The 21,438-nt window shown below is 45.6% G+C and overlaps 1 protein-coding gene across 10 annotated transcripts in view; it reads left to right on the top strand.

Moving 5' to 3' along the window:
* mef2d (myocyte enhancer factor 2d) overlaps positions 1 to 15,064 on the top strand; it is a 54,940-nt gene extending 39,876 nt beyond the window's left edge. For 3 of the 10 annotated variants that reach the window (XM_076280863.1, XM_076280865.1, XM_076280864.1), the window contains exons 5-13: positions 1,081 to 1,291; positions 1,654 to 1,710; positions 4,304 to 4,482; positions 5,468 to 5,497; positions 7,255 to 7,372; positions 7,755 to 7,959; positions 9,308 to 9,376; positions 12,258 to 12,308; positions 13,495 to 15,064. In XM_076280863.1, the coding sequence (XP_076136978.1) occupies positions 1,081 to 1,291; positions 1,654 to 1,710; positions 4,304 to 4,482; positions 5,468 to 5,497; positions 7,255 to 7,372; positions 7,755 to 7,959; positions 9,308 to 9,376; positions 12,258 to 12,308; positions 13,495 to 13,921 (1,347 nt within the window). In that variant the 3' untranslated portion in view covers positions 13,922 to 15,064. The remainder of the gene's footprint in view (positions 1 to 1,080; positions 1,292 to 1,653; positions 1,711 to 4,303; positions 4,483 to 5,467; positions 5,498 to 7,254; positions 7,373 to 7,754; positions 7,960 to 9,307; positions 9,377 to 12,257; positions 12,309 to 13,494) is intronic. The other 7 variants (XM_076280870.1, XM_076280872.1, XM_076280866.1 and 4 more) reach the window with 6 other exon arrangements.
* Positions 15,065 to 21,438: the final 6,374 nt, after the last annotated feature.

Here is a 21,438-nt window from a genome sequence, read left to right as displayed (position 1 = left end):
CATATCCCTACAGAACACCATCACGGCCCAGGTGGAATCATTAACTCATTAGAACACTCTTGCACGGAACTAGGAAGTTGTCAGAGTACTTGCACAGTGAAAAGACGGAGAACCCATTCTGAAGCTACACAAACCCACCAAACCCCACACTGATGAGCTCACATGGCCAGAACACCCTGCTAGAACCTCAAGCCCCCTGGTGGAAGCACACGCGAGCATAGTCCCCCAACACTGACCTAGAGTAAACTTGAGTGTCACATTCTTTTTTATTCTTTCAGTTTTACCCCTAGCATGTCTGAATTTCCCCAGACTGTACCAGACTGAGCCAGAATCCCTTTCATTTCCCCCACCAGTGCTGTCAAAACCACTTGTGATATACCTCCACTTGGTAGTTGAGCGTTTTGTTTGCTAAAATAGAGCAGCCCACAGTCAATACTAGGTTCAGATATGGGTTTTGTAGGATGGTGGTAGCATTAGCTTGAAGGATAATCGCTGGTGAGCAAATCTGCTGGCTAGGGTAGGGAGACACTGGGTAAGGTGTGGCCTGACGTGACTGCTGGTGGGAAGAGAGTAGCTCTGCACGTGACCTGTGTTTCCCAGCACACTTCTCAGCTGCTTACTGCTTGAGTTGGTTTTGTTCTTAAGTCACACGAGCATGCCATGAAAATCCCCAGTGTGTGGATTGAAGAGCTTGTCTTGTATGTCTTGTGTGTGTGTGTGTGTGTGTGGAAGTATGTGCAGACTGTCTGTGGGTGAAGATGTGTGCATGGATGGGTGTGTGTGTGTGTGTGTGTGTGTGTGTGTGTGTGTGTGTGTGTGTGTGTGTGTGTGTGTGTGTGTGTGTGTGTGTGTGTGTGTGCGTGTGCATGATTGAGTGTGTGTGTGTGTGTGTGTGTGTGTGTGTGTGTGTGTGTGTGTGTGAATATGGATCTATATATCTGTGTGTGTAAGGGAGTGCGTCAGTGTGTCTGCAGTTTGCATATGTCTGTGTATTCACCATCCCTTAACATCATCTCTATCTCTCTCTCTCTCTCTCCCTCTCTCTCTCTCTCTCTCTCCCCCCCCCCCCTCCTACCTCAGTCCACAGTCCCGGCGCCCACCTTCTCCATGCCCGTCACCGTGCCTGTGTCCAACCAGAGCCAGCTGCAGTTCAGCAACCCCGGCAGTGCCCTCGTCACCACCTCCTTCGTCACATCCACCCTCACAGACCCGCGCCTCCTGTCGCCGCAGCAACCTGCCCTCCAGAGGAACACCGTGTCCCCTGGGTTACCGCAGCGGCCGGCCAGCGCAGGTGAGTGTCGCCGTCAGTGCATGGGTTATGGGCTGGGCCCTAGTGACCGTTGGTGTCTTGACTTGACCCGAAGTTGCTGGAGAATAGCCCTTGTAATAATTGTAATAATTGTAATAATCCCTTAAAAGTGTCAGCCAAATGAATTAATCAAAATGAGTCCTATCAGCTATGAACTATGACTGCCTATGACTGGATGTTGTGTTTGTTGTGTGAAGATGTTGAGTGAGTGCTTGCCTTTATTCATTATTATTATTATTATTATTATTATTATTATTATTATTATTATTATTATTATTATGCATGGCACAGCCTGGCTTGTTGGTGAGTTGTCTCTGAGAGGATGTCCCTCCTCTGTTCCACAGGTGCGCTTCTCGGTGGTGACCTCAACAACTCCAATGGAGCGTGTCCAAGTCCAGTGGGTGAGTGCCGTCCCCAACTTTACGTCGCTTTTATAGGGTGGTGGACGGTCCCGTGCTCTTGAGCACGTTAATTGTAGCTGTGAGATTGCTCAACATGACTGTGCAAGCCACGAGCTTTAGTTCCGCTGGGCACGCAAAGCAGGCGGCTAGTTTAGACCAATCCTTCAGATCCCTTATGGATACCAACACCCCCAGCCCCACCATACACACACACGCACGCACACACACACATGCACGCACGCACGCACACACACACACGCGCACACACGCACACACGCACAAACACACACACGCACAAACACACACACACACACACGCACAAACACACACGCACAAACACACACCACTACCATTTCCACCCACTGTGTACTCTCCCCATTGGACGCAGCCGCACCTGTTTTTTTTCTCGCACATGACAGCTGAGGGTCACAGGATGGCCTGTAAACAGCACAGGGGGGTTCTGGGTAATTGGGGGAGGGGGTGAGCGTAATGACAGACATGAATGACATGAGTAGTGTGGACTAACACCTACCACCCCGCACGACACACACACACACACACACACACACACACACACACACACACACGCGCACGCACACACGCACGCATACACACGCACGCACGCATACACACGCATACACACACACACACTCACACTTGCACAAATACACACACACACACTTCAAGCCACCCCTCCTCTCCACCTTCCTCAGCTGTCGCTCCTCATCATAGTTGTCTGCTGTGCCTGAAAAAACAGCTTTGTCGCCTGGTCCTCGCCTCACTTCAAAGCTAACATCAAATTGTCGCACAAAAACAGATGATCTGTCGGCAAACGAATGCAGAAATTCAGGTTCAGAAAAGGTTGAATTAGCTGTCGAGTGTCAGATAAGTGGCCGTGTAACTGGATGACAAGGATGACCTTAGTCTGAGGGACTTCACACGCATTAGCTTTCCACGTTCTCTTGTCTCCTTCTTTCTTTATCTCTCTCTTGCTCTCTCTCTCTCTCTCTCTTTTGCTCTCTCTCTCTCTTTCTGTCACCCCTGCCCCTCTCACTTCATGTTTGTAAACTAAGGAATAGAAGGAAGCTTTCTTTTAAAGTGTCCGCTGAGAGCCTGATGCCTCCCAGCCCTCCCTCTCTCTATCTGGTCTTCCTCCTCCTCCTCCTCCCCCCCCCCCCCCTCCTTGTGTCCCTCGATTCTCAGCTGTTGTGCAAAGGGCTCAGGCAGCGGGAATGTCACCATTGACGTCACGCCACATTCCTGACATTCCCACGCTCAGGCCAGGGTAAGAGGAGCCTCCAGCCTGCCCAGAGAGAGAGAGAGAGAGAGGAGGAGGAGTAGGAGAGAGAGATGTGGGAGGAAAGTGGGGAGAGAGAGAGAGGGGGAAAGAGAGAGAGAGAGACTCTTGGGGGTCAGAGATGCGGAGGCCTGTTGCCAACAGCAGACTCACACATGTGGCCATCCCCCTCCCCCTCCACCTTCAGCTCTTAACACTGAGAAGTTCTGGCTTCATGTTTCCAAAAGTAGAGGCAACAACAGCCCCCACCCCCCTCATCACCTCAGTCCAGTTTGTGTTGCTCCACTGCATGCAACATGTTTCCATCTAAATCCAGTGACACATGGATTTTCAGACACAACACCCCCCCCCCACCCCACCTGACTCCTAACTAACCCCCCCCCCCCCCCCCCACCAATCACCCCCCTTTGGCTTTCGACTTGAGCCCGTTTTTTGTCACCGTTATTTTATCTGTGTGAGATTCAACAGCCGATATGAGAAACAGACGTTCAGTCTTTCCCGTCACCAAGCCCACCCCACCCCCCAGACCCCCACGGATTCCGATTTAACAGATAGCAGATTGGGCTCAAAAGCTGTAGTGTGTTTGTGGGGGGGGGGGTTTGCTGCTGGTGGGACTTGTGTTGGTGGACATGGGGTGGGGGGGGTTGTCACATGTTTCTCCACAGCACCACTCTGTGAATGCTCTCCCTTATCCCTGGGAGATGGACAGAGGCTTGTGTCCTGGGAAAGTCCCGGCCGCAGCCTCAGGGCCATAGCGCATCCCTGACGTGGCACTCTGGCTTGTGTTTTTTATTTCTTTATTTTATGTATTTATTTATTTATTTATTTTTTTATTTTTTTATTTTACCTGATTCTCCTGTGGTGCCACTGTTCAAAGGCACCGGAAACTAAACAGTGGCACCCTGGCTCAAACAGCAGTTACGCCTAAATACACCTCTTTACGCCAATTATGTCATAATAGGTTTACAAAAGTGCAAAATGAAGGATTATGTTTTCCGACACACAGGAGGCCATTGTTTTGTTTTGTTTTGTTTTTTGAGAGAGAGAGGGGGAAGAGTACGGTGTGGAGGAACATGCTGTGCGTTATGAGCAGCTTGCTTTTCTGCTGTTTTGGCAGCCTCATTTCCTTTTTTCTTTTTTTCAAGCTTGCAGTTTTCTTTAGGAGAGCAATGTTCACATACAAACATATATACGCACACCCATACACATACACAAAAAGTAAACTAGTCCGTTTGCATATGTATACGTGTGGTCTGTTGTATGTTGACATGTTTTGGCGTGTGTGTTTGTCATCAGCAAACGGGTACGTCAGTGCCAGAGCCTCCCCAGGACTCCTCTCCGTGTCCAATGGCAACAGCATGGGGAAAGTAGTTCCGGCCAAGTCTCCGCCTCCGCCCAGCCCTCAGATGGTGAACAGCCGCAAGCCGGACCTCCGGGTCATCACTTCACAGAGTGGAAAGAGCCTGCTGCAGCTGGTGAGCAGACTCTATGGCAGCCCAGTTGGGCCAAGCTAGCCCAAGACATTGTGCAACAAAACAAAAACAAAAAAACGATGTGTGTCGAAGTGTATATATTTAATCATTGCAGGTTATAACTAATACCTATGCTTCGTTACATATCCAAGTCAGAAGGTGATCTGGTGATGTTGAGTGCAACAAGACCACATAAAGTAAAGAATTGCTCTTTACACGTCAAACAGTGTTTTTGTTACCTTGGCCTGGGTCCTTATGGACTCAATAAATGTGGCGGCTATCCAGTCGAGAATATTAGCTGGTCACCTGAGCTCAGATATGATATATTCCATACATTGAGGCTTTTCTTTTTTCTTTACATGCTGGAATTTTGCTGGAAGAATGAACTCAAGAACAAAAACATGAACACTTAGTCCATTTATGTACAGCGTGACTGCAAACATCAAACTTTAGAATGAAAGTGTTGAAGTGTAGGCAAAGGATCTTCAACAAATCATATCAAATTACCAGTTAATTGCCTTTCAGAAATTGAGTTTTAAAACATGATTAATGGAAGGGAAAAAATCTCTGAATAACAACTTTTAATAATAGGTCTACAAATCTAAATATCAAATAAAATCACTGGATCAAATTAGACATTTTTAGACAACTTACATTTTTAAATCTTAAATCTTTACATCTTTTTATTCATCTGGACAGGCAATATCCCTGTGGTTAACCGTTTTAGCATTTAGTGCCTTTTAGACCAGGTGCTTGCCATACAAGGAAAGATAATGCAACAAAACTCAATGCAAGATGGTTTAGAATCAAGCAGTATTATATCATATTACAATGGACACGCTGTCAGTAAGTGACGCTGTCAGTCCTAGAAAAATTAGCCACGTGTCCTCTCTAACAAATGGCGGTGGTCTTGTGAGGGTCGTGGCCAGAGGGTATAGTGGAACTGGGCAGTAATCTCCCTCTCTGTGTGCTGTTCCCCCTCCCACAGACAGACGAAGAGCTCGAGTTGGTGAGTGAGGTGAATTGAATCTCCCCTAACTTGACTGTTGTGCTGTGATGATGTGATGTTTTTTATTTATTTATTTATTTGGTGTATTGTTTTATGGTGTTTGTATCATGCCCATGCAAAAACATCCACGTTTTTATTGGTTTGTAACAACAACCGGCCATGAACTTATCTCTAAATGGCATTCCACTTTTGCCGTCACGCAGGATATAAATGTGGTGACAAGTGCTATCAAACGCATTTACCACAAAGCCAGAAAATTGGCTTTTTTCAGATCATGATTTGAACATTCAGTCCTATTTAAATGAAAAAAGAAAATTTCTTCTCTCTCTCTCTCTCTCTCTCTCTCTCTCTGCCGCCCACCGCCTGATGAGTCAAAAATGGAAAGACGTCATCTAGTCAGAGGTGTCACAAACACTCACTTGGTTAACACAGACCAATAACCATCAAATTACTCGGCAGAGATGCTTACAAACACACACAGAGGCCAGCACGTGCACACACACTTACAAAATAACCACAAAATTGACTATCAAAAGAACTCGGCAGAGATGCTTACAAACACACACACACACAGACCAACACGTGCGCGCGCGCACACACACACACACACGCACACTTACAAAATAACCACAAAATTGGCTATCAAAAAACCATAAAAACAACACAAGTCGTTTGGCAATTAGGCAGCACTAGTGAGCCTAGCACATTTCGGCACGGCAGCGGCTCCGTGTTTGTTTATCCGTCGATCTGGAGACGGAACTAATGCTCATCTGGCATCGGAGGCATCGAGCGGAGAGGAGCGGAGAGGAGCAGAGCGAGCGCGTCTTCGCGTGGCTGCACGGCATGATTGCACGCAAGCGGAGATGCGCTGGATCAAAAGGCAGCGTCCAGCCAAGCAGAAGGGAACGTGAAGGGGGAGCACCCTGGGGGGAGGGGGGCGGGGGACCGAGGCGGGCAGCCTTCTCCTGTCCCGCTAATGATTGGCGTCTAGTGACATATCCAGCTGGGCACAGCTTGGCACAGCTTGGCTTAGTCCGGCACACCCAAACATCTCCGCTTAGAGGGAACTGCGGACCCACTCCCTGGCCCAAATACACACACACACACACACCTCACTTCACCTCCACTAGATTGCTTACCACAGTCGTTACAGGAGTATTGATGCGTGACAGACTGGAAAGAGCCATGTTAACTTGTTGTGGAATTACTCTCCAAACACACCTGGATGTATGTGTGCTTAGTCAGCCATGCTCTTTGGAGGCACACTGCATCTCTTCTAGCATTTTTCATGCATGCATTTTGAATGGATGCAGCAAAGTTTCAATCATGTGTGAGTCTTTTTGTCTTTTTTGGCTGCATCACTGATATTGTTTTTTTGTGTTGTTTTGGCTGGGATTCTCTGGCCCACAACATCTTCATCTCTTATGTTTGCGTCACCTGTTTGTTTACGTTGATCATGTTTTTACCATAATTGTTTCCAGTCTATGTGTGTATCATATTTACAAGACTGCTTTTGAACTATGTGTTATTCTATTCTGTCTAAACATACACGTTGAAATAAACTCTGATGTGCCCTGTATGTGTGTGCAGTGTGCATGTTTAGTGATGGCATATAAAAGTTAATTAAGTATGTGAATCACATCCATTTCCCCCCTCACTTTTGGAGAGTTCTCCCCTCTCCATCACTCACACCCCCCCTCCCCCACCCCACCCCACCCCACCCCATGCCACACGGCTGACTTTCTTCTTTCCCCTCTTTTACCCAGAATGCCCAGCGGTTAGGTGCCTCTCAAGTGACTCAGCCACTCACCACACCAGTGGTTTCCGTGGCAACGCCAAGCCTCCTGACTCCTTTCTCAGCCATGCCAACAGCCTACAACACAGGTAAGATGGACCGCTTCAGCTTCATAAGGCCAGAGCACTCTCAGTAGCACTGATATCACATCTTATCAAATATTGCTGATTGAAAAGAAAGAGAGGAGACAATGAAATATGCACCAAAAATGACTGGTATGATAAACACAGGACTTCAACAATGACTAAGTGTGGTAAAGTTTAGCCGTCCAAACAAGACACAAACATATATGCACACACACACACACGCACACACACACACTCGTTCTGCCCGAAGCCAAGCCTGAAATGAGTGTCTCATTTACATCACAGAAGGAACACATGGCTTATTTGTTTACCTTAGGATGCAGCGAGCAGCCTGCCTTAAGCCCATCACCTCCCTTCCTCTCTCTCTGTCTCTCCCTCATCCCAGAGTATCAGCTGACAAGCGCCGATCTCACCGCACTCCAGGCTTTCACGTCGCCAGGCGGGCTGTTGCCAGGCAACATGACCACTTGGCAGCAGCAGCCATCGGTATCCCAGCAACAGCAGCAGCAGCAGCAGCAGCAACAACAATCCCAACAACAGCAGCAACAACAGCCCCAGCAGCTAAGCTTGGCCTCTCTCAGTAACCTGGTGTAAGTAGTCTGATTCGGTTCGCCGCAGTCTTCTTGTTCTTTGCATGGTGTTTCAGTTCATTTATTCCCCAAACACACCACCACTATATAACATAAAGGCCTCGTCTTCTTTGCTAACTCTAGTGCTCCCTAACCTGGTTTGTTAACTCCACAATATAGAACTGTCTCTGCAAGTCCAGATGTAAAGTAAGCAGGCTGCGTCTCCAAAATCTCGTGACTGTCTGAGTGTGACTGATTCACCGTGAAGTGCTTCAAAACACTTCCCACACAATAAAATGCACTTAACCACAGACTGAGTAAACCTACTTCATGCCTGTGTATTGAGACAGTCTGCAGATAAATTGTGGATTTTATCCCAGTCCTTGACTGGCTCAGAGTGTCCCACTTTGTTGGACAGCTGAGTGCAAACTCAACCTCTCCCTGCAGATAACAGAAAGCTGAGTTGCATTATGCATCCCATAGAAGACCATGCAAATTACATGAAGTAGATTATCACAGTGTAGTTGAGACTGTAAATGCACACATTGAACAGTCATCAGTTATAGCCATGTCAATTTACATCTGCATGGTGTTTACATTCACCAAGCTACATTCACCAAGTCTATTGTATACAGAACACATTCATAGACCCAGCCATAGTCTATGGCTTCATTTTCCTCCCTGAGAGGTTGACCTAAATCTCTCCATCGCTCTTTTCATCTCTCTCTCTCTCTCACTCTCACTCTCCTCTCACCCCCTCACTCACACTCACATACTCACATACACACTCACACACTGGTGCTCTCTCTCTCTTTATCTCGCTTCCACCCTCTTTTTCTCTCCCCCCACCCTCTCTCTCTATCTCTATATCTATATCTCTCTCTCTCTCTCTCCCTCCCTCTCTCTGGGAGTGGGCCGGGGGAGGGGTAGGGACTGATTTCCCATGAGGTGAAGGTGTAGTGACGGCCTTTAATGACTTGTTCTCAGGGCTGTAATGCAGACTCTTGTCAGGAGCGTGGGCCTGGGTGTGCTGTGTTGTGCATGTGTGTGGGTGGGTGGGTGTGTGCGCCTACTGATGTGTGTGTGTGTGGTTGTGTGCTCCTGCCAATATGTTATTGTTAGGTGTGTGTGTGTGTGAGAGAGAGATAGAGAGTGAGAGTGTGTGAGAGACATAGAAAGTGTGTGTGTGTGTGTGTGTGTGTGTGTGTCTGTGTGTGTGTGTACTCCTGCCAATATGTTAGTGTTAGGTGTGTGTGTGTGTGTGTGTGTGTGTGTGTGTGTGTGTGTTAATAGTAACCACAGGTTTTTAGTGATTGCAGCGGTGCTCGTGGGAGCTGGTATAATGGCCCCTGTTCTGCTCTGTTCACAGCATGTGGGGCGCAGACAAACAGAATGGGGAGATGGCTAACTGCATCTCCAGCTTTGCAGCTAACCTCAGGTGAATTGGCATCACACTCCGTGGCATCACGCTTCTTGTCTGTCTTCCTGCGCGCTTCGTGTGTGTGTGCGTGCGCGCAACTGTCTGGCATTTGGAGCGGGTAGCTCATACCTGGATAGAAAGTCCAGCACAAACAAAGCAAACGCAATAAAACGGCCTCAGCTTAGCTGGTCCAGTGAAGGAGCTTGTGGTCCTTTCTATGGTCACTCTGACAGAACCGCTTCCCAGGCAGCCATCACCGTCCTGTCCGTACCCCATGCTTCAGTATAGTGTGATTTCTTTCAGTTCCACACACACTGTCATGTATGTTTGTTTATTGTTGTGGGTGTTAAACATTTTTTATGTCAGTACTGATTGCGCACCCGTATAATTCCCTGGTGATAGGCACACAAGTTCAGTCGGGATTCTTCAGGCAAGCCCCTGGCTAATAATTCAATTAGAACAGCACTGCAAGTATATGCAAATGGTAACGCCATAATAATAGTATGTATTTATGATAATATTCAGAGACTAATTTGCTTAAACGAATGAATGACTGGCATAAATAGAACATGCATAAATGAAATGGTAATGAAGTGCTGGGTATATGAATGCCCTCTGCAGCTGCAGCAGCAGCGTCGTCAGTGTCAGCCACAGCAGCATCAGAGGCAGCAGCAGCAGCAGTAGTAGCAGCAGACAGGCGGAGATGTGAAAGCAGGGCAGCGTAATGATGTCTGCCTCCCGCCGTGCGTTTGAAGAGCCTTCATGGCCACGACTGAGTCATTAGTTGCCACGGCGGCCACCCATTACTGGCCCACCCTGCGCTGCTTCAGCTTTCACTCAAAATGGACTGCTGTGTGGATGAGCTAAACGTCCGAGCCAACAGCAGTTATCTGGGTCTAGGGCCGATATCAGTCATTCGTTTTTTTTTGTTTTTTTGTTATTCTTTTGTTGTTGTTGTTGTTGTTGCCGTCCTTGGCAGTGAAGCAATAAAAGGGGGCGTCTGGCATGAGGGGTTACCATGTGGAGGTGGCGAGTTGGGGAAGTGCATGCTGGGGAAGTGACGCTTCTAGACTACCTGTATAGAAGGAGTGAAAATGAGCTTTAACACCCCTGGCACATGCTGATACACAGGGAGGTTTTGTTGAGGTCACACTTGCCTGAAATAGGTTGTGGGTCTTATTTCTTAAGGATTGCATCCCGTCATCTGATTCGGTCCGGTCTGGGTTATCACGCTTGTATCTTCTTCAATTGCTGTTTAAAATGGAGGGATTATATCGTGTTTGCATTTAGGGCAAATTACTCAGAGAAAGACATTTCTCTATAACTCCTTATGTAAATGATGCATTTACATTGCATCACACAACACACACACACACACACACACACACATTGAACAGGGGACACAAGTCTGTGTCTGCAGCATCAACAGTGGACTATTGCAGACGAATCTTTTGTCCAGCCCCCATGTCTTAATGAAATACAGTGTTATCATGGCGGAGCCCAAGGGGAGCCCGCATCCGTGTATGCCACATACCCCTATGATAATCACGCTCTAGATAACCACCAAGGGAGTCATTTGTAGCCTCGGCTTAAATAAGTACCCCTTCCGATTAGCTAATGGATGATTGTTTAATACGGAGGATTGCAATTGTGTCGCGGGAACACTAGCAGAATTCCTGTGCGCCTTTGATGTGCCATATTCAATTTGATGTCCGTCAGATTCAATTTCACTGGCAGAGCAAACAGATCCAGCCAGAGCTGCAGTCGTCCCTGCGGGAAGATTTGGGATTTTTTTTTTATGCCGACATTCTGTGTAGTTTATGAGTCATTTGTGTGTGGTGACTCTGCTAGTGGCCAATTTATATGTTAATTCCAGCACTCTAGCTGTTCTTCCATGACTCCTGGTGGTCAACAGAGAGAGTCTGCACATCTGTGGTGCTGACAGGGATATGAACCCAAAAAATCATTAAAAAAAAAAATATAGTGTTAATTGTTCTCTTGCGTCACTATAAAAGAGGAAAAAGGAAAAAAATACATATAATGTATATTGAGGCCCGAGTAAAGCTGTGTGTGGATGTTGGTGCACAGTGTCTGCCCATGTAAAGATTTATTTTTTATTTTTCTTCTTTATCCAGTCGATAGGTGTTCATATCATGCTTTCTGTACAAATGTCGGTCTATTTGTAAGATACACCTGTGAATTCTTTTTGTATCTTTTTTGGTTTAAGTTATGTAGGTATATTACAAATGTAAACAATCACCATTATTAGATGAGTATCCTCTTAATAATTGAAATAATCTATTTGTGGCCTGTGTTTCTGTCTTATTTTACACTTTATTTATAATTTGTGAGCAAAGCACAGTAGACTTTTTAGTATGCTCAAATCCTAGTATTTAAGGTTTGTCAGGTTGGACCATTGCTAAAGGTTTCATATTGACATGTTTTGTTGTGTTGTTTGGTATGTTCTGTGTTTGGAAAAATCAAAAACTAGTAGGCCTGTAGTGTGAAGTTAGATATGATTAGGGTGGTTTAAAAATATTTTTATTCAATAGGTTAATGTGTTAGGCTTCTGTTTTCTTGTTTAGAACAGAACTGTGAATGTTCCGTGCTAAATGCTATGATGTGCTAAATGCTTACAGCAGTCAAGTTAGGCTGTACCATAAGCCCAATCCTTAATGTGTGTTAGTCATCATGTTTGTTTTGTCATTTGACTAGCAGTCTTTACTCATGTAAGCCCAGCGGCCAGGTTAGCTTAATGCTAAATGTTAAGTGTGGTCAGTGAAGCTAGCTTTTAGCGCAACTGTGTTAGCCCAGTGTAAGCGTAGCCCTTTGGTCTTAAATAGCCTTTAGCATGTGGTGGCCTTGTGTTCCAACAAGCTTATTTCTCCCCCCTCTGCAGTGTGACTTCACAGGCAAGCTTACTGCTGGGCAGAGATGATGGGTTCAGCTGGTACTGTATTCCCACATCTGTATCTCTTTTTTTCTCCATGCCTCTCTCTCTCTCTCTTTCTCTCTCTCTCTCTCTTTGCTTCTGGCTGGTCCTTAGCACATTCGGCTCCACTGTGAAAGCTGGTCTTTATCTCTGTCACAGGATTTGCTGAATTGGCCAAAAAGGGGGGTGGGAAAAGATTCTCTCCCTCCTCAGAATAGCACGAGGCTCCCCTCAGTGCCACCCCAATCCATCTACCTGGACAGCTCTGTAAGGCAGGCCCGTCTCCTGCAATAACTAGCACACAGAGGTGTCCAGTTTACCAGCGAGGAAAGAAAAAGAGAGGAAGGGAGGGAGAGATGGAGAGCATGGCACTGTATTTGGGACAGCAGACTGCTACATGCATGTGGCTCACGGAAAAACACTGAAATCAGATAAGAAAGGAAGGCTACTTGTTTTTGTTTTGTTGTGAAGAGGAAGACAGGTTACACATAGAGCATGCTGTGTGTGAGGAGACGGGGACCAGACTGCATGGCTTCTGGACGGCGTGCTTTTGTGTGGCCTCACATTCAAGTTATGTGTTTTTTGTGTGTGTGAGTGTGTGTGTGTGTGTGTGTTTTGTGTGCGTGCGTGCGTGCGTGCGTGTGTGCGCGCGCGCACCTGTGTGTGTGTGTGTGTGTGTGTTCTCTCGCTCCGTGTGTCTTTTGGCGGGAGAGCATCGCGTCTCTCAGTCTTGTGGTGAAACTCTCGCGCTGCTGTTGACTTGTCGTCAGCTTGTTTTGTTTGTGCTGGTCGTTGGTTTGTCTTTTCCTTGTTTCCCCTGAGTCCTGAGACGGACTGCCAAAGTGTAATAAGCCTGTCAGTTGTGTGGGACTGAGGCTGCACAGCCCTGCAGCCACATAATACTCGTTGTTTACTCCATCACTGTCAGTGTGTCGTCTGAAATGCCGTTAACCTGTTTCCATGGCCTTTTTTGTCTTCATTGTAAGCCTAGTCTCTCTCTCTCTCTCTCGCTCTCTCTCTCTCTCTCTCTCTCTTGCTCTCTCTCTCTCTCTCTTTCTCTCTCTCCCTCTCTAATAGTGTCACTCTGGCTCTCTTTCTCTTTCTCTTGTTCCCTTTTTCTCCTTTATTTGGCTAAAGTTGTTGCGTGCCTGTCCAGACATGCACTGACCCGTCTGCCCGTGTCTGCCTCTTGCGCCCTCTGCAGGAATGTGGGTGCCATACCTCAGGGCGCCACGCTGACCGTCAACACTAACCCCAACGTGAGCATCAAGTCGGAGCCCGTGTCTCCCAACCGGGACCGCAGCACGCCCTCGTCCTTGTCCTCCGCAGGCGGTCAGGGGCTGGCGGCAGCCGGGGCGGGTGGAGGCGCAGTAGGCGGCCTGGGTCAGTACCCCGGGGCGCTGCGCCTGGAGCCCACCGGCCGCTCGCCCGTCGACAGCCTGAGCAGCAACGGCAGCTCGTACGAGGGCAGCGACCGCGACGACGGGGGTCAGCCGAGGCCCCCGGACTTCGCCACCACCATGGGGCTCCTGAGGCCCTCGGGCGAGGCGGCGGGAGCGGCGGGGTCTGCTGATCAGTCGGAGCAGGGGGCCAACGTCAAGCGCATGAGACTGGACACCTGGGTCACATAAATCTTCTTTCGCCCTGTCCTGCTCAGCTCACACGCTCTCTCTCACTCACACACACACACACACACACACACACACACACACTCTTATTCACCCTCCTTCCCAGGCACGCACACGTGCGCAGACACACACTCACACGCTCACACATAGCAACATCATTAGAACACACCCATGCAGTCAGTTGATCACTCACACCACCGCAAAAGGCATTGCCCTTTGTCAACCCCCTAGTCCCCCCCCCCCCTCACACACACACACACACACACACACACACACACACTCACTCATACACACAGCTGAACAACCTTTGGGACGTACCGAGCACTCACTCTGACATCGCCCTCCCAACTCAAGTTTACCCTTCGTGGTCACACTGAAACACCCATGCATGCCCGTGCATGCGACAGACACACACTCTCGCACTCTCTCTGTCTCTAGCTCACACAAATACACATATGCATTGATGTATGCACATAATGTATACAGTTCATATACATACAGAGCCCGTCGCGGACAGTCGCCAAACCAGGGAGATATATATATTATAAAAATAATTATATATATACATGTCAGTATAGGCTGTTGATTGACATACAAGCGATTCGGGGAGAATTAGTGATTTTCGTTTTGTTCTGTAACTTGGCTTCTATTTGTTGTGTTTGGAATGGGTCTGGGGCAAGTGTAGGGAGGTGCATGGGAAAGCGAGGGGACTGCACTGGCTTCTGTACAGCTTGTACGTCACAAGTCCTGATGACTTCTTTGCAGTGAATTGGTATCTTTTTCTTGAATCTGACTGTTCTGTTCTGTTCTGTTCTGTTCTGTTGTGAGAAACAAAGCAAAACAAAACAAATAAAACACAAAAAAAGACAAAAACAGCAAATGGAAGCAAGGACACAACAAAAACTGATTCTTTAGTGTTGTGTTTTGCCTGCTGCAGCTCACTGAGAGTGTATGGAGAGGGATCGGTGACATTCGCTCTCCGTGACCTTTTTTCTTGGCAGGATGTGACTGACTTTGTTGCTGTTTCCCCATACGCCATGTTTTTCAGGACTACATTGAGTAGTGCTTGAGGAGCCCACATCCACAGAACAGACTCTTCTGTGAAATTTCAGGATCCTTTAAAAAAAAAAAAAAAAAAAAAAACAAGCCAGAAAATTGGCTTTGAAGTTATGGGACTTTGTTTGTGTGTTAGTTTGTTTGGCAGCTTGCGGTAAAAAAAGGCTGTTCCATCATCACCTAGAGTCTACCTTGTGTGAGGTAGAGGAGTCCTCTATCAGGGAATGGGCTGAAAGAAGCCCGCACGACAGAACCGAACAGATTCTGTAACCACGGATACGCCACACGCCATGAACTGTGGGAGCTAGACCCCGAGCTGAAGAACCGACAGAGCGTTGCTAGCCACCGAGGCTGCGGCGTGTGTGTATGTGTGTGTGTGTGTGTGTGTGTGTGTGTGTGTGTGTGTGTGTGTGTGTGTGTGTGTGTGTGCACCCACGCACTTGCATGTGTGTTTCCTGAGTGTCTGACTATAAAATGCTGCAGCTTTCAGCTGGATGGAATTGACACTTGGTCTTTAGGTAAATGAACCTCAGCCAAATATTTATTTTGATCTCATTTTTGTTTTCTCTCTCTCTTTTTCTCCTTCTCTTTTGAATGTTGTTTTGCGTTTTTTAAAATGATCTTTATTGACTTTTGTTCTGTGATCGGCACCCTATCCTGTTTGGTGTGTGTGTGTATGCTCCCTTGTGTGTTTGGGGGGAGTGATTTTTATTTGCTTGTACTTACCAAGAAAACATGGCATTTTCGGTTTCCACCATTTTATAGAGATAATGTGTCATTTAGTGAAAATGTAGCCCTGGTTGAACAGAAAGTGTGGACAATGACATTGAAACAAAAACGCATACAAGCACACACACATATACATATACAGTACATACTCATACACACATCACTAGAGGCAGGGTGCGCTTTTTAATTGTTCTGAAAGATGCAAAAGATCCTGAATGACGATGTTATCCTCACTCCCCACTGGTTTACGCTAGTAGCAGCCTGACACAAACGTTGATATACTATTTGATGGACAGTCTTTTTAATTCAAGAGAAAGGAGTCTTTTTTTTTTATCAAATAAGTATTCTTTGTGTTTTTTAAAGAAGCCAGATAGATGTATAAAAGCACCTTGAGTCATCGTAAGGCTCGCTGATGGCCGAGGAAGAAACCCGTAAAGAAGAGCCCATGTACATAACAGCGTTTGATTTCAGTATTGCTTCTGAGTGTCCGCACACAGCATACTGTAGATGAGATTCTCCAGGGGTGAGCAGCAGTGTCACCTCTCACTGGCATCTGGTAGACACCAAGGCAACTGCACTTGCTTTCCTTCCTTCCTTCTCTAATTTGTATCTTTTGCATGGGATGGTAAAAACAAATTGACGCTGCAGAAGTGGCAAAAGGACAGGAAGCGTGCATAGCCTGTATGCACTCGTAAGTTGTTACCGAGTGACCGTTTCAACAGCAGAACAGGACTCTATGGCTTATATGTACATAAAATGTGACGTGGCAAGCAAGAGGGCTGGAGGGCAGAAAGGGACAGAGCCGGGGATCTTTTTCTCTCTCTCTCCTTGTGTGTTGTGTGTTGGACTGTTTCGGGTGTTTTTTCTACAATTTATTGATATTGTTATTATTCTGATAGAGCAGCGCACTTTAGAATCTACCCCAACCAACACCACCCCAAGCCAGGTGTGTCTACCGTAAAAATGGTAGGGCCATTCACACTTCCCTCCTACCTCCTCCTCCTCCCCCTCCCAACCTGAGAGACCTCTTTCCATGACCCTTAGCTCGCCCCCTTAGTCCAGAACCACACACTCTCAAACACACTTGCCACTCCTTGTTTCGCAGTTCGCAGGTGTTGCAGTATGTTTCTTCATAGAAAGACCTACACAGACCCCCATAATGAGCTCCATGCTTCATTGGTTTATACCAACTGGGCAGTAGCCCTGCTAAGGCACCTGACTTTAGAGGTCCACATCCTGTTTTAGGTGATTGAGTGCTTTTTTATTAACTGATTGAGATTGTTTTTTTTTTCTTTCTACTGCTAAAAACATCCTTCAGCCTAGTCCATTTTTTGTACCCATGCCGTTGACTTCAGGGAAGGAGAATCCATCTTCACGCATTCAAGCCTGTATTGCACTTGTCATCTTGTTAGCAGAGGATTGCAGTTTTGGAAAAAAAAAGTGGAAAAAAGAAACAAAAAAACATAGCAAGTCACCTTTGTAAAATTGAACCTTGTACTTATCTAGATTAGACTTACTTGACACGTGTTGCAAGTGTGCAATTCTGAACAGAAAAAAATCTATATATTATGTCTAATGATTATTTAAAAGATGTACACAAATTGTTTTATGGTGCATTTGTATATTCTCTGAGTGAACTTATGGATGAAGGATATTTAAAGATGGTGGTGACCATGGCTTAGACACCTTGGGGTTGTTCATTGGGCTTCAATTGCCAGACAGGTTCAAATGTCCCACTGTATCGCTAATGGCCATAATCATGTGCCTGAGAGACCTCTAGAGGGGTCTACAGGTCTGAGAGATGCAGAGAAAGGTCATTTTCGGACAGCTTCATATTGAACCCCAGGGGATCGCTTTGGAAGTGGGGTCTCGTGGGTCGAGACCTAGTAACGGAGCTGCCTCGCGTTTTGGCAACCAGTTTCTCTGTTGTGTATGGTTTTATGTTTTCTCTCTCGCTCTCTCTCTCGTTCAAATATCCTTTTGGCTGGAAATGGACTTGTCTTTCTGTGCATGTTTGTTTTGTTGGCTTGTTTTCTTGCTTCTTCAACATCCATGCATATCCATCCATTCATGAACGCTGAACGAGATGCCGAGCCTTGTTCTTTTCTGCACCTGCCAGGACCCCCTGGTGATCTCCCATGCTCGTGGCATGGCCCTCTCACTGCTCGCCAACACCGCCTCCGCCACCTCCACCATCGCCAAACATCTCGCCCCCTTTTTCTCTCGTTAGAGCACTAGGACGTTTCTCAGTAATCCCTCCAAAGACCTCCAGTGTCCAATCCCATTTGACCACCTGAGCCAGCTCGGAGCAAAGCCTTAAAATCTCGACGCATGCTGTACGGGAGGGCCACCGCGTCTTAGAGATCCTCCCCATTTCCCACCATTTTTATTGGAGAGGGTGGCTTTCGAGAATTATATACATATATAGACAGAGAGAGAGAGAGAGAGGGTGCCAGCTATAGGTTATGAAGAATAACCTTGTGCCACATCTACCAGTGGTTCCCAGGTAAAGTCTGGCAGTGAGAGGAAGACACTAGGGAGCCCTGCAGGAGTGTGGCCATTGCTCTTTTCATCCAAGAGGGCCCCAACAGTGTGTGTTTGTGTGTCTGATTCCCATGTGCATAGAAACAAGTGATCTGGAAGGTGTGTGAGTGTGGGGGGCAGGACTCGGCCACGGACAACGGGGTATAGGGAGAGTCCTCATAGCGATCACTCTGGTATGTTTGGAGCACCCTTTGACTAAAAGACTGTTGTATCCTGAGCTTTGAACAAAAAAAGAGAGGGGGTTGTTTCCTGGATGGTTTCCTGCTTAAAGGCCACAAGCCATGAAGCCATGAAAAAAAGATGTCCCGTTTTCTACAAGTGAAACAGATTTGTGGATCTGTAGGCTTAGCGAAGCCTTGATGTACCTGGTTGCTTGTTCTGGCATATGTAATGATGTATAGGTCTGACATGGATCTCAGAATTACAGTAGGAGTCATTGTAATCAAAACGAAAGACAATCGTCAAGTAAATAGTTAACTTGCGCCCCCCCACTCCCCATATTCCCCATGTATGATGATGTTTAGAGAATCTCACTCATTTTCTAGTGTTAATTTGTGCTGGTGACAGTTCTATTGTCTGTTTTTACTATAATTGTTGTTATGATAATTATCATTACCATTATTGTTATCGTCACAGATGGTAATAATAATGCTAATTTTAGAGAGGCAATTTTTATTTTCTGCGGTTTTGTGTAGGTTAGGCATCCTATTTTATTTGAATTTGAATTTTATTTTATTTTATTATATATAAATATTATATAAATATATTTTTGTTTTAATTTGTTTTGTTTTTTCTTTTTTCTTCAAAGGGGTGTTACTAATATTGCACGATTTATTAAAGAAAACAAAAAACTATTGTAGTAATATTAGTACTTATTGGTAATTGAGGGAAGTGGTCAAACCGAAGTTGAATATAATGACCAGTTCAATGCTGCAATTTCTAGTCAAATGTAAAATAAAAACACATAGGTAAGTTGGTACAAAGACACATTTAATTTATTTCAGACCAGACACAAAGATGTCGATGCATGGGCGTTAAACAAGCAAAGAATGATTCATGTTATACAAAATAAACTGAAAATGTAATATCAATAAGAATATACACCACACAAACCTAGGATAGAAATTGAAGAAAAAAGTTCAAAAGAAAATTATAGCTAATATATTGTGTTAGGCTAGTCTGCTTTTGAGTTTTGTTGTATAAAAAAATCTGTTGTTTTCGGAGAATGATATACAATTTGTGTATATTTTCATAAACAAAGTATGCACTGATATGTTATTACAAATTCTATACTGCTTTTACAAAAAGAGTGTTTGTTATTGTACCAAAGTATCCATTTGTCCTTTATTCCCTTCCCCTTTTGCGTATGTTCTACCGTATTTTATATATTAAATAGTCAAGTTGACCTACAAAGATGGCCTCTGTTTTGTTGTTGATTTATTTGTTTACTTTTCTCAATTTCTTTTTAAAAAGATTAACACATTTATCTCCCCATAAAGGTACTCTGGTATTTAGTAATTTAATAACTTGTTGATTCTAAAGGACGAAGTTAAGTATTACAAGTCCAAAGGACTGCTAATTTTGTTTTAGGTTATTTATTTATTTTCTCTGGGGTCCTGGGTCCTCTGCAGTCCTGACTTAAAATGCATTGTATTGTGTAGACCACTAGATGGCAGTCCACAGACAGGCCATGCAGAGATGGAGCTTATTTATGGCTTTGTGGCTATACTGTAGCTTTCTTGTTTGTGTAGAGTCCAATTCAGTCATAGGAATTTGAGGAGTATCAAATCAATGGGTTAACAAATATATAATCTATATATGTTTTGCCACATATGTTACTGTGTGCTTGCAACTTGTGAAGATGACCAAATCCTTGTAAAATATCAGCTCCCTGAAAAGTCCCTGTAAGGAAAATTTGGTCTCTGCATTTATCCCAATCCGTGAATTAGTGAAACATACTCAGCACAGAGTGAACACACAGTGAGATGAAGCACACACTAATCCCGGCGCAGTGAGTTGCCACAACAGCGCTCGGGGAGTAGTGAGAGGTTAGGTGCTTTGCTCAAGGGCACTTCAGCCGTGTCTACTGGTCGGGGTTCAAACCGGCAACCCTCTGGTTACAAGTCCGAAGCGCTAACCAGTAGGCCACGACTGCCCCTAAAGCATGCTCTATAAGAAAAGCTGAACACAGAACCACTAACTTTCCTAAAGACTCACAACAGCGTGCATTACCAATAGTGTGTACCATTTTACCCATTATCTTTTCCATCTAGGCCTACACAACTTAAAATGTATGCAAAATGTGAATCAATCACTTTTGTTCTGAGTTGCCCTTTACCAGCTGACGCTTGAGTGAGTCAATACTAATGATTGAAATATAATGATTTATTGACTATACCCCCCCCCCTTTCTATCTTGTGTGTGTGTGTGTGAGAGAGAGAGAGAGGGATAGAAGGAGAGAGATTTGCGTATGTGTATGTATGTGTGTTTCTGCTGTTTGCACGTGGCTATGGGAGACGTTGTCTTGAACAGATGTCTGACCTCAGTGTCAGCTGTGAGGGTCAGCTGCTCTGTCCCCCACAGACGGTTGGCTTAAATGTGTCCTCACCTCAAGTGCCTTGGGCTTTTCCCTTTCTGCATAGTCACTTCAGTTCACTGACTTAAACCTTGTGGAGTCTATCCATACTCAAAACCGACAGTAGCAGTGCTAACCGCTAAGTGATGAGAGAATAACAGCTGGATTGTTATGTCTTATAGCTACCATCCACAGCTTTTCTACACAGAATGTGATGGTGCCATATCTTGGCTGGACAACCGTGTCAACATTCCAGCCAGCAGTGGAGCTCAACTGCTTTGGGATATCCTGTCGTGTTGACCTCAGCTGTGAGTTACAGGATATCTGAGTCATTGTCTATCTCTGTTCTGCCCAGAGACTAGTACACACACAAATACACTTTTCCTATTGCTCTGTAAGTTGCTGTTATCTTCATTATTTAACACATTAGAAAAGTTGTGTAATATTTGTCTGTGTTGCTGACAGATTAAATAACTCAAGATCAAATCATAATCGTTAAAACAAATGCTAAAACAATTTCTAACAGCAGAAGTATAGTGAGAACTTCTCAGCACACACTTTCCATGTTTCCTGCTCCATGAGAGATTGAATAGTGTAGTTTCCATTTTAACACTGA

This window comes from Alosa pseudoharengus, unplaced genomic scaffold (genome assembly GCF_046254945.1).
Source record: "Alosa pseudoharengus isolate Yale_2024_CS ecotype anadromous, Long Island Sound unplaced genomic scaffold, YU_APseudo_1.1 YU_APseudo_1.1_scf_12, whole genome shotgun sequence".
NCBI lineage: Eukaryota > Metazoa > Chordata > Actinopteri > Clupeiformes > Clupeidae > Alosa > Alosa pseudoharengus.
The sequence above is the reverse complement of the archived record's forward strand: the minus strand, read 5'-3'. Positions and strand labels throughout refer to the sequence as shown.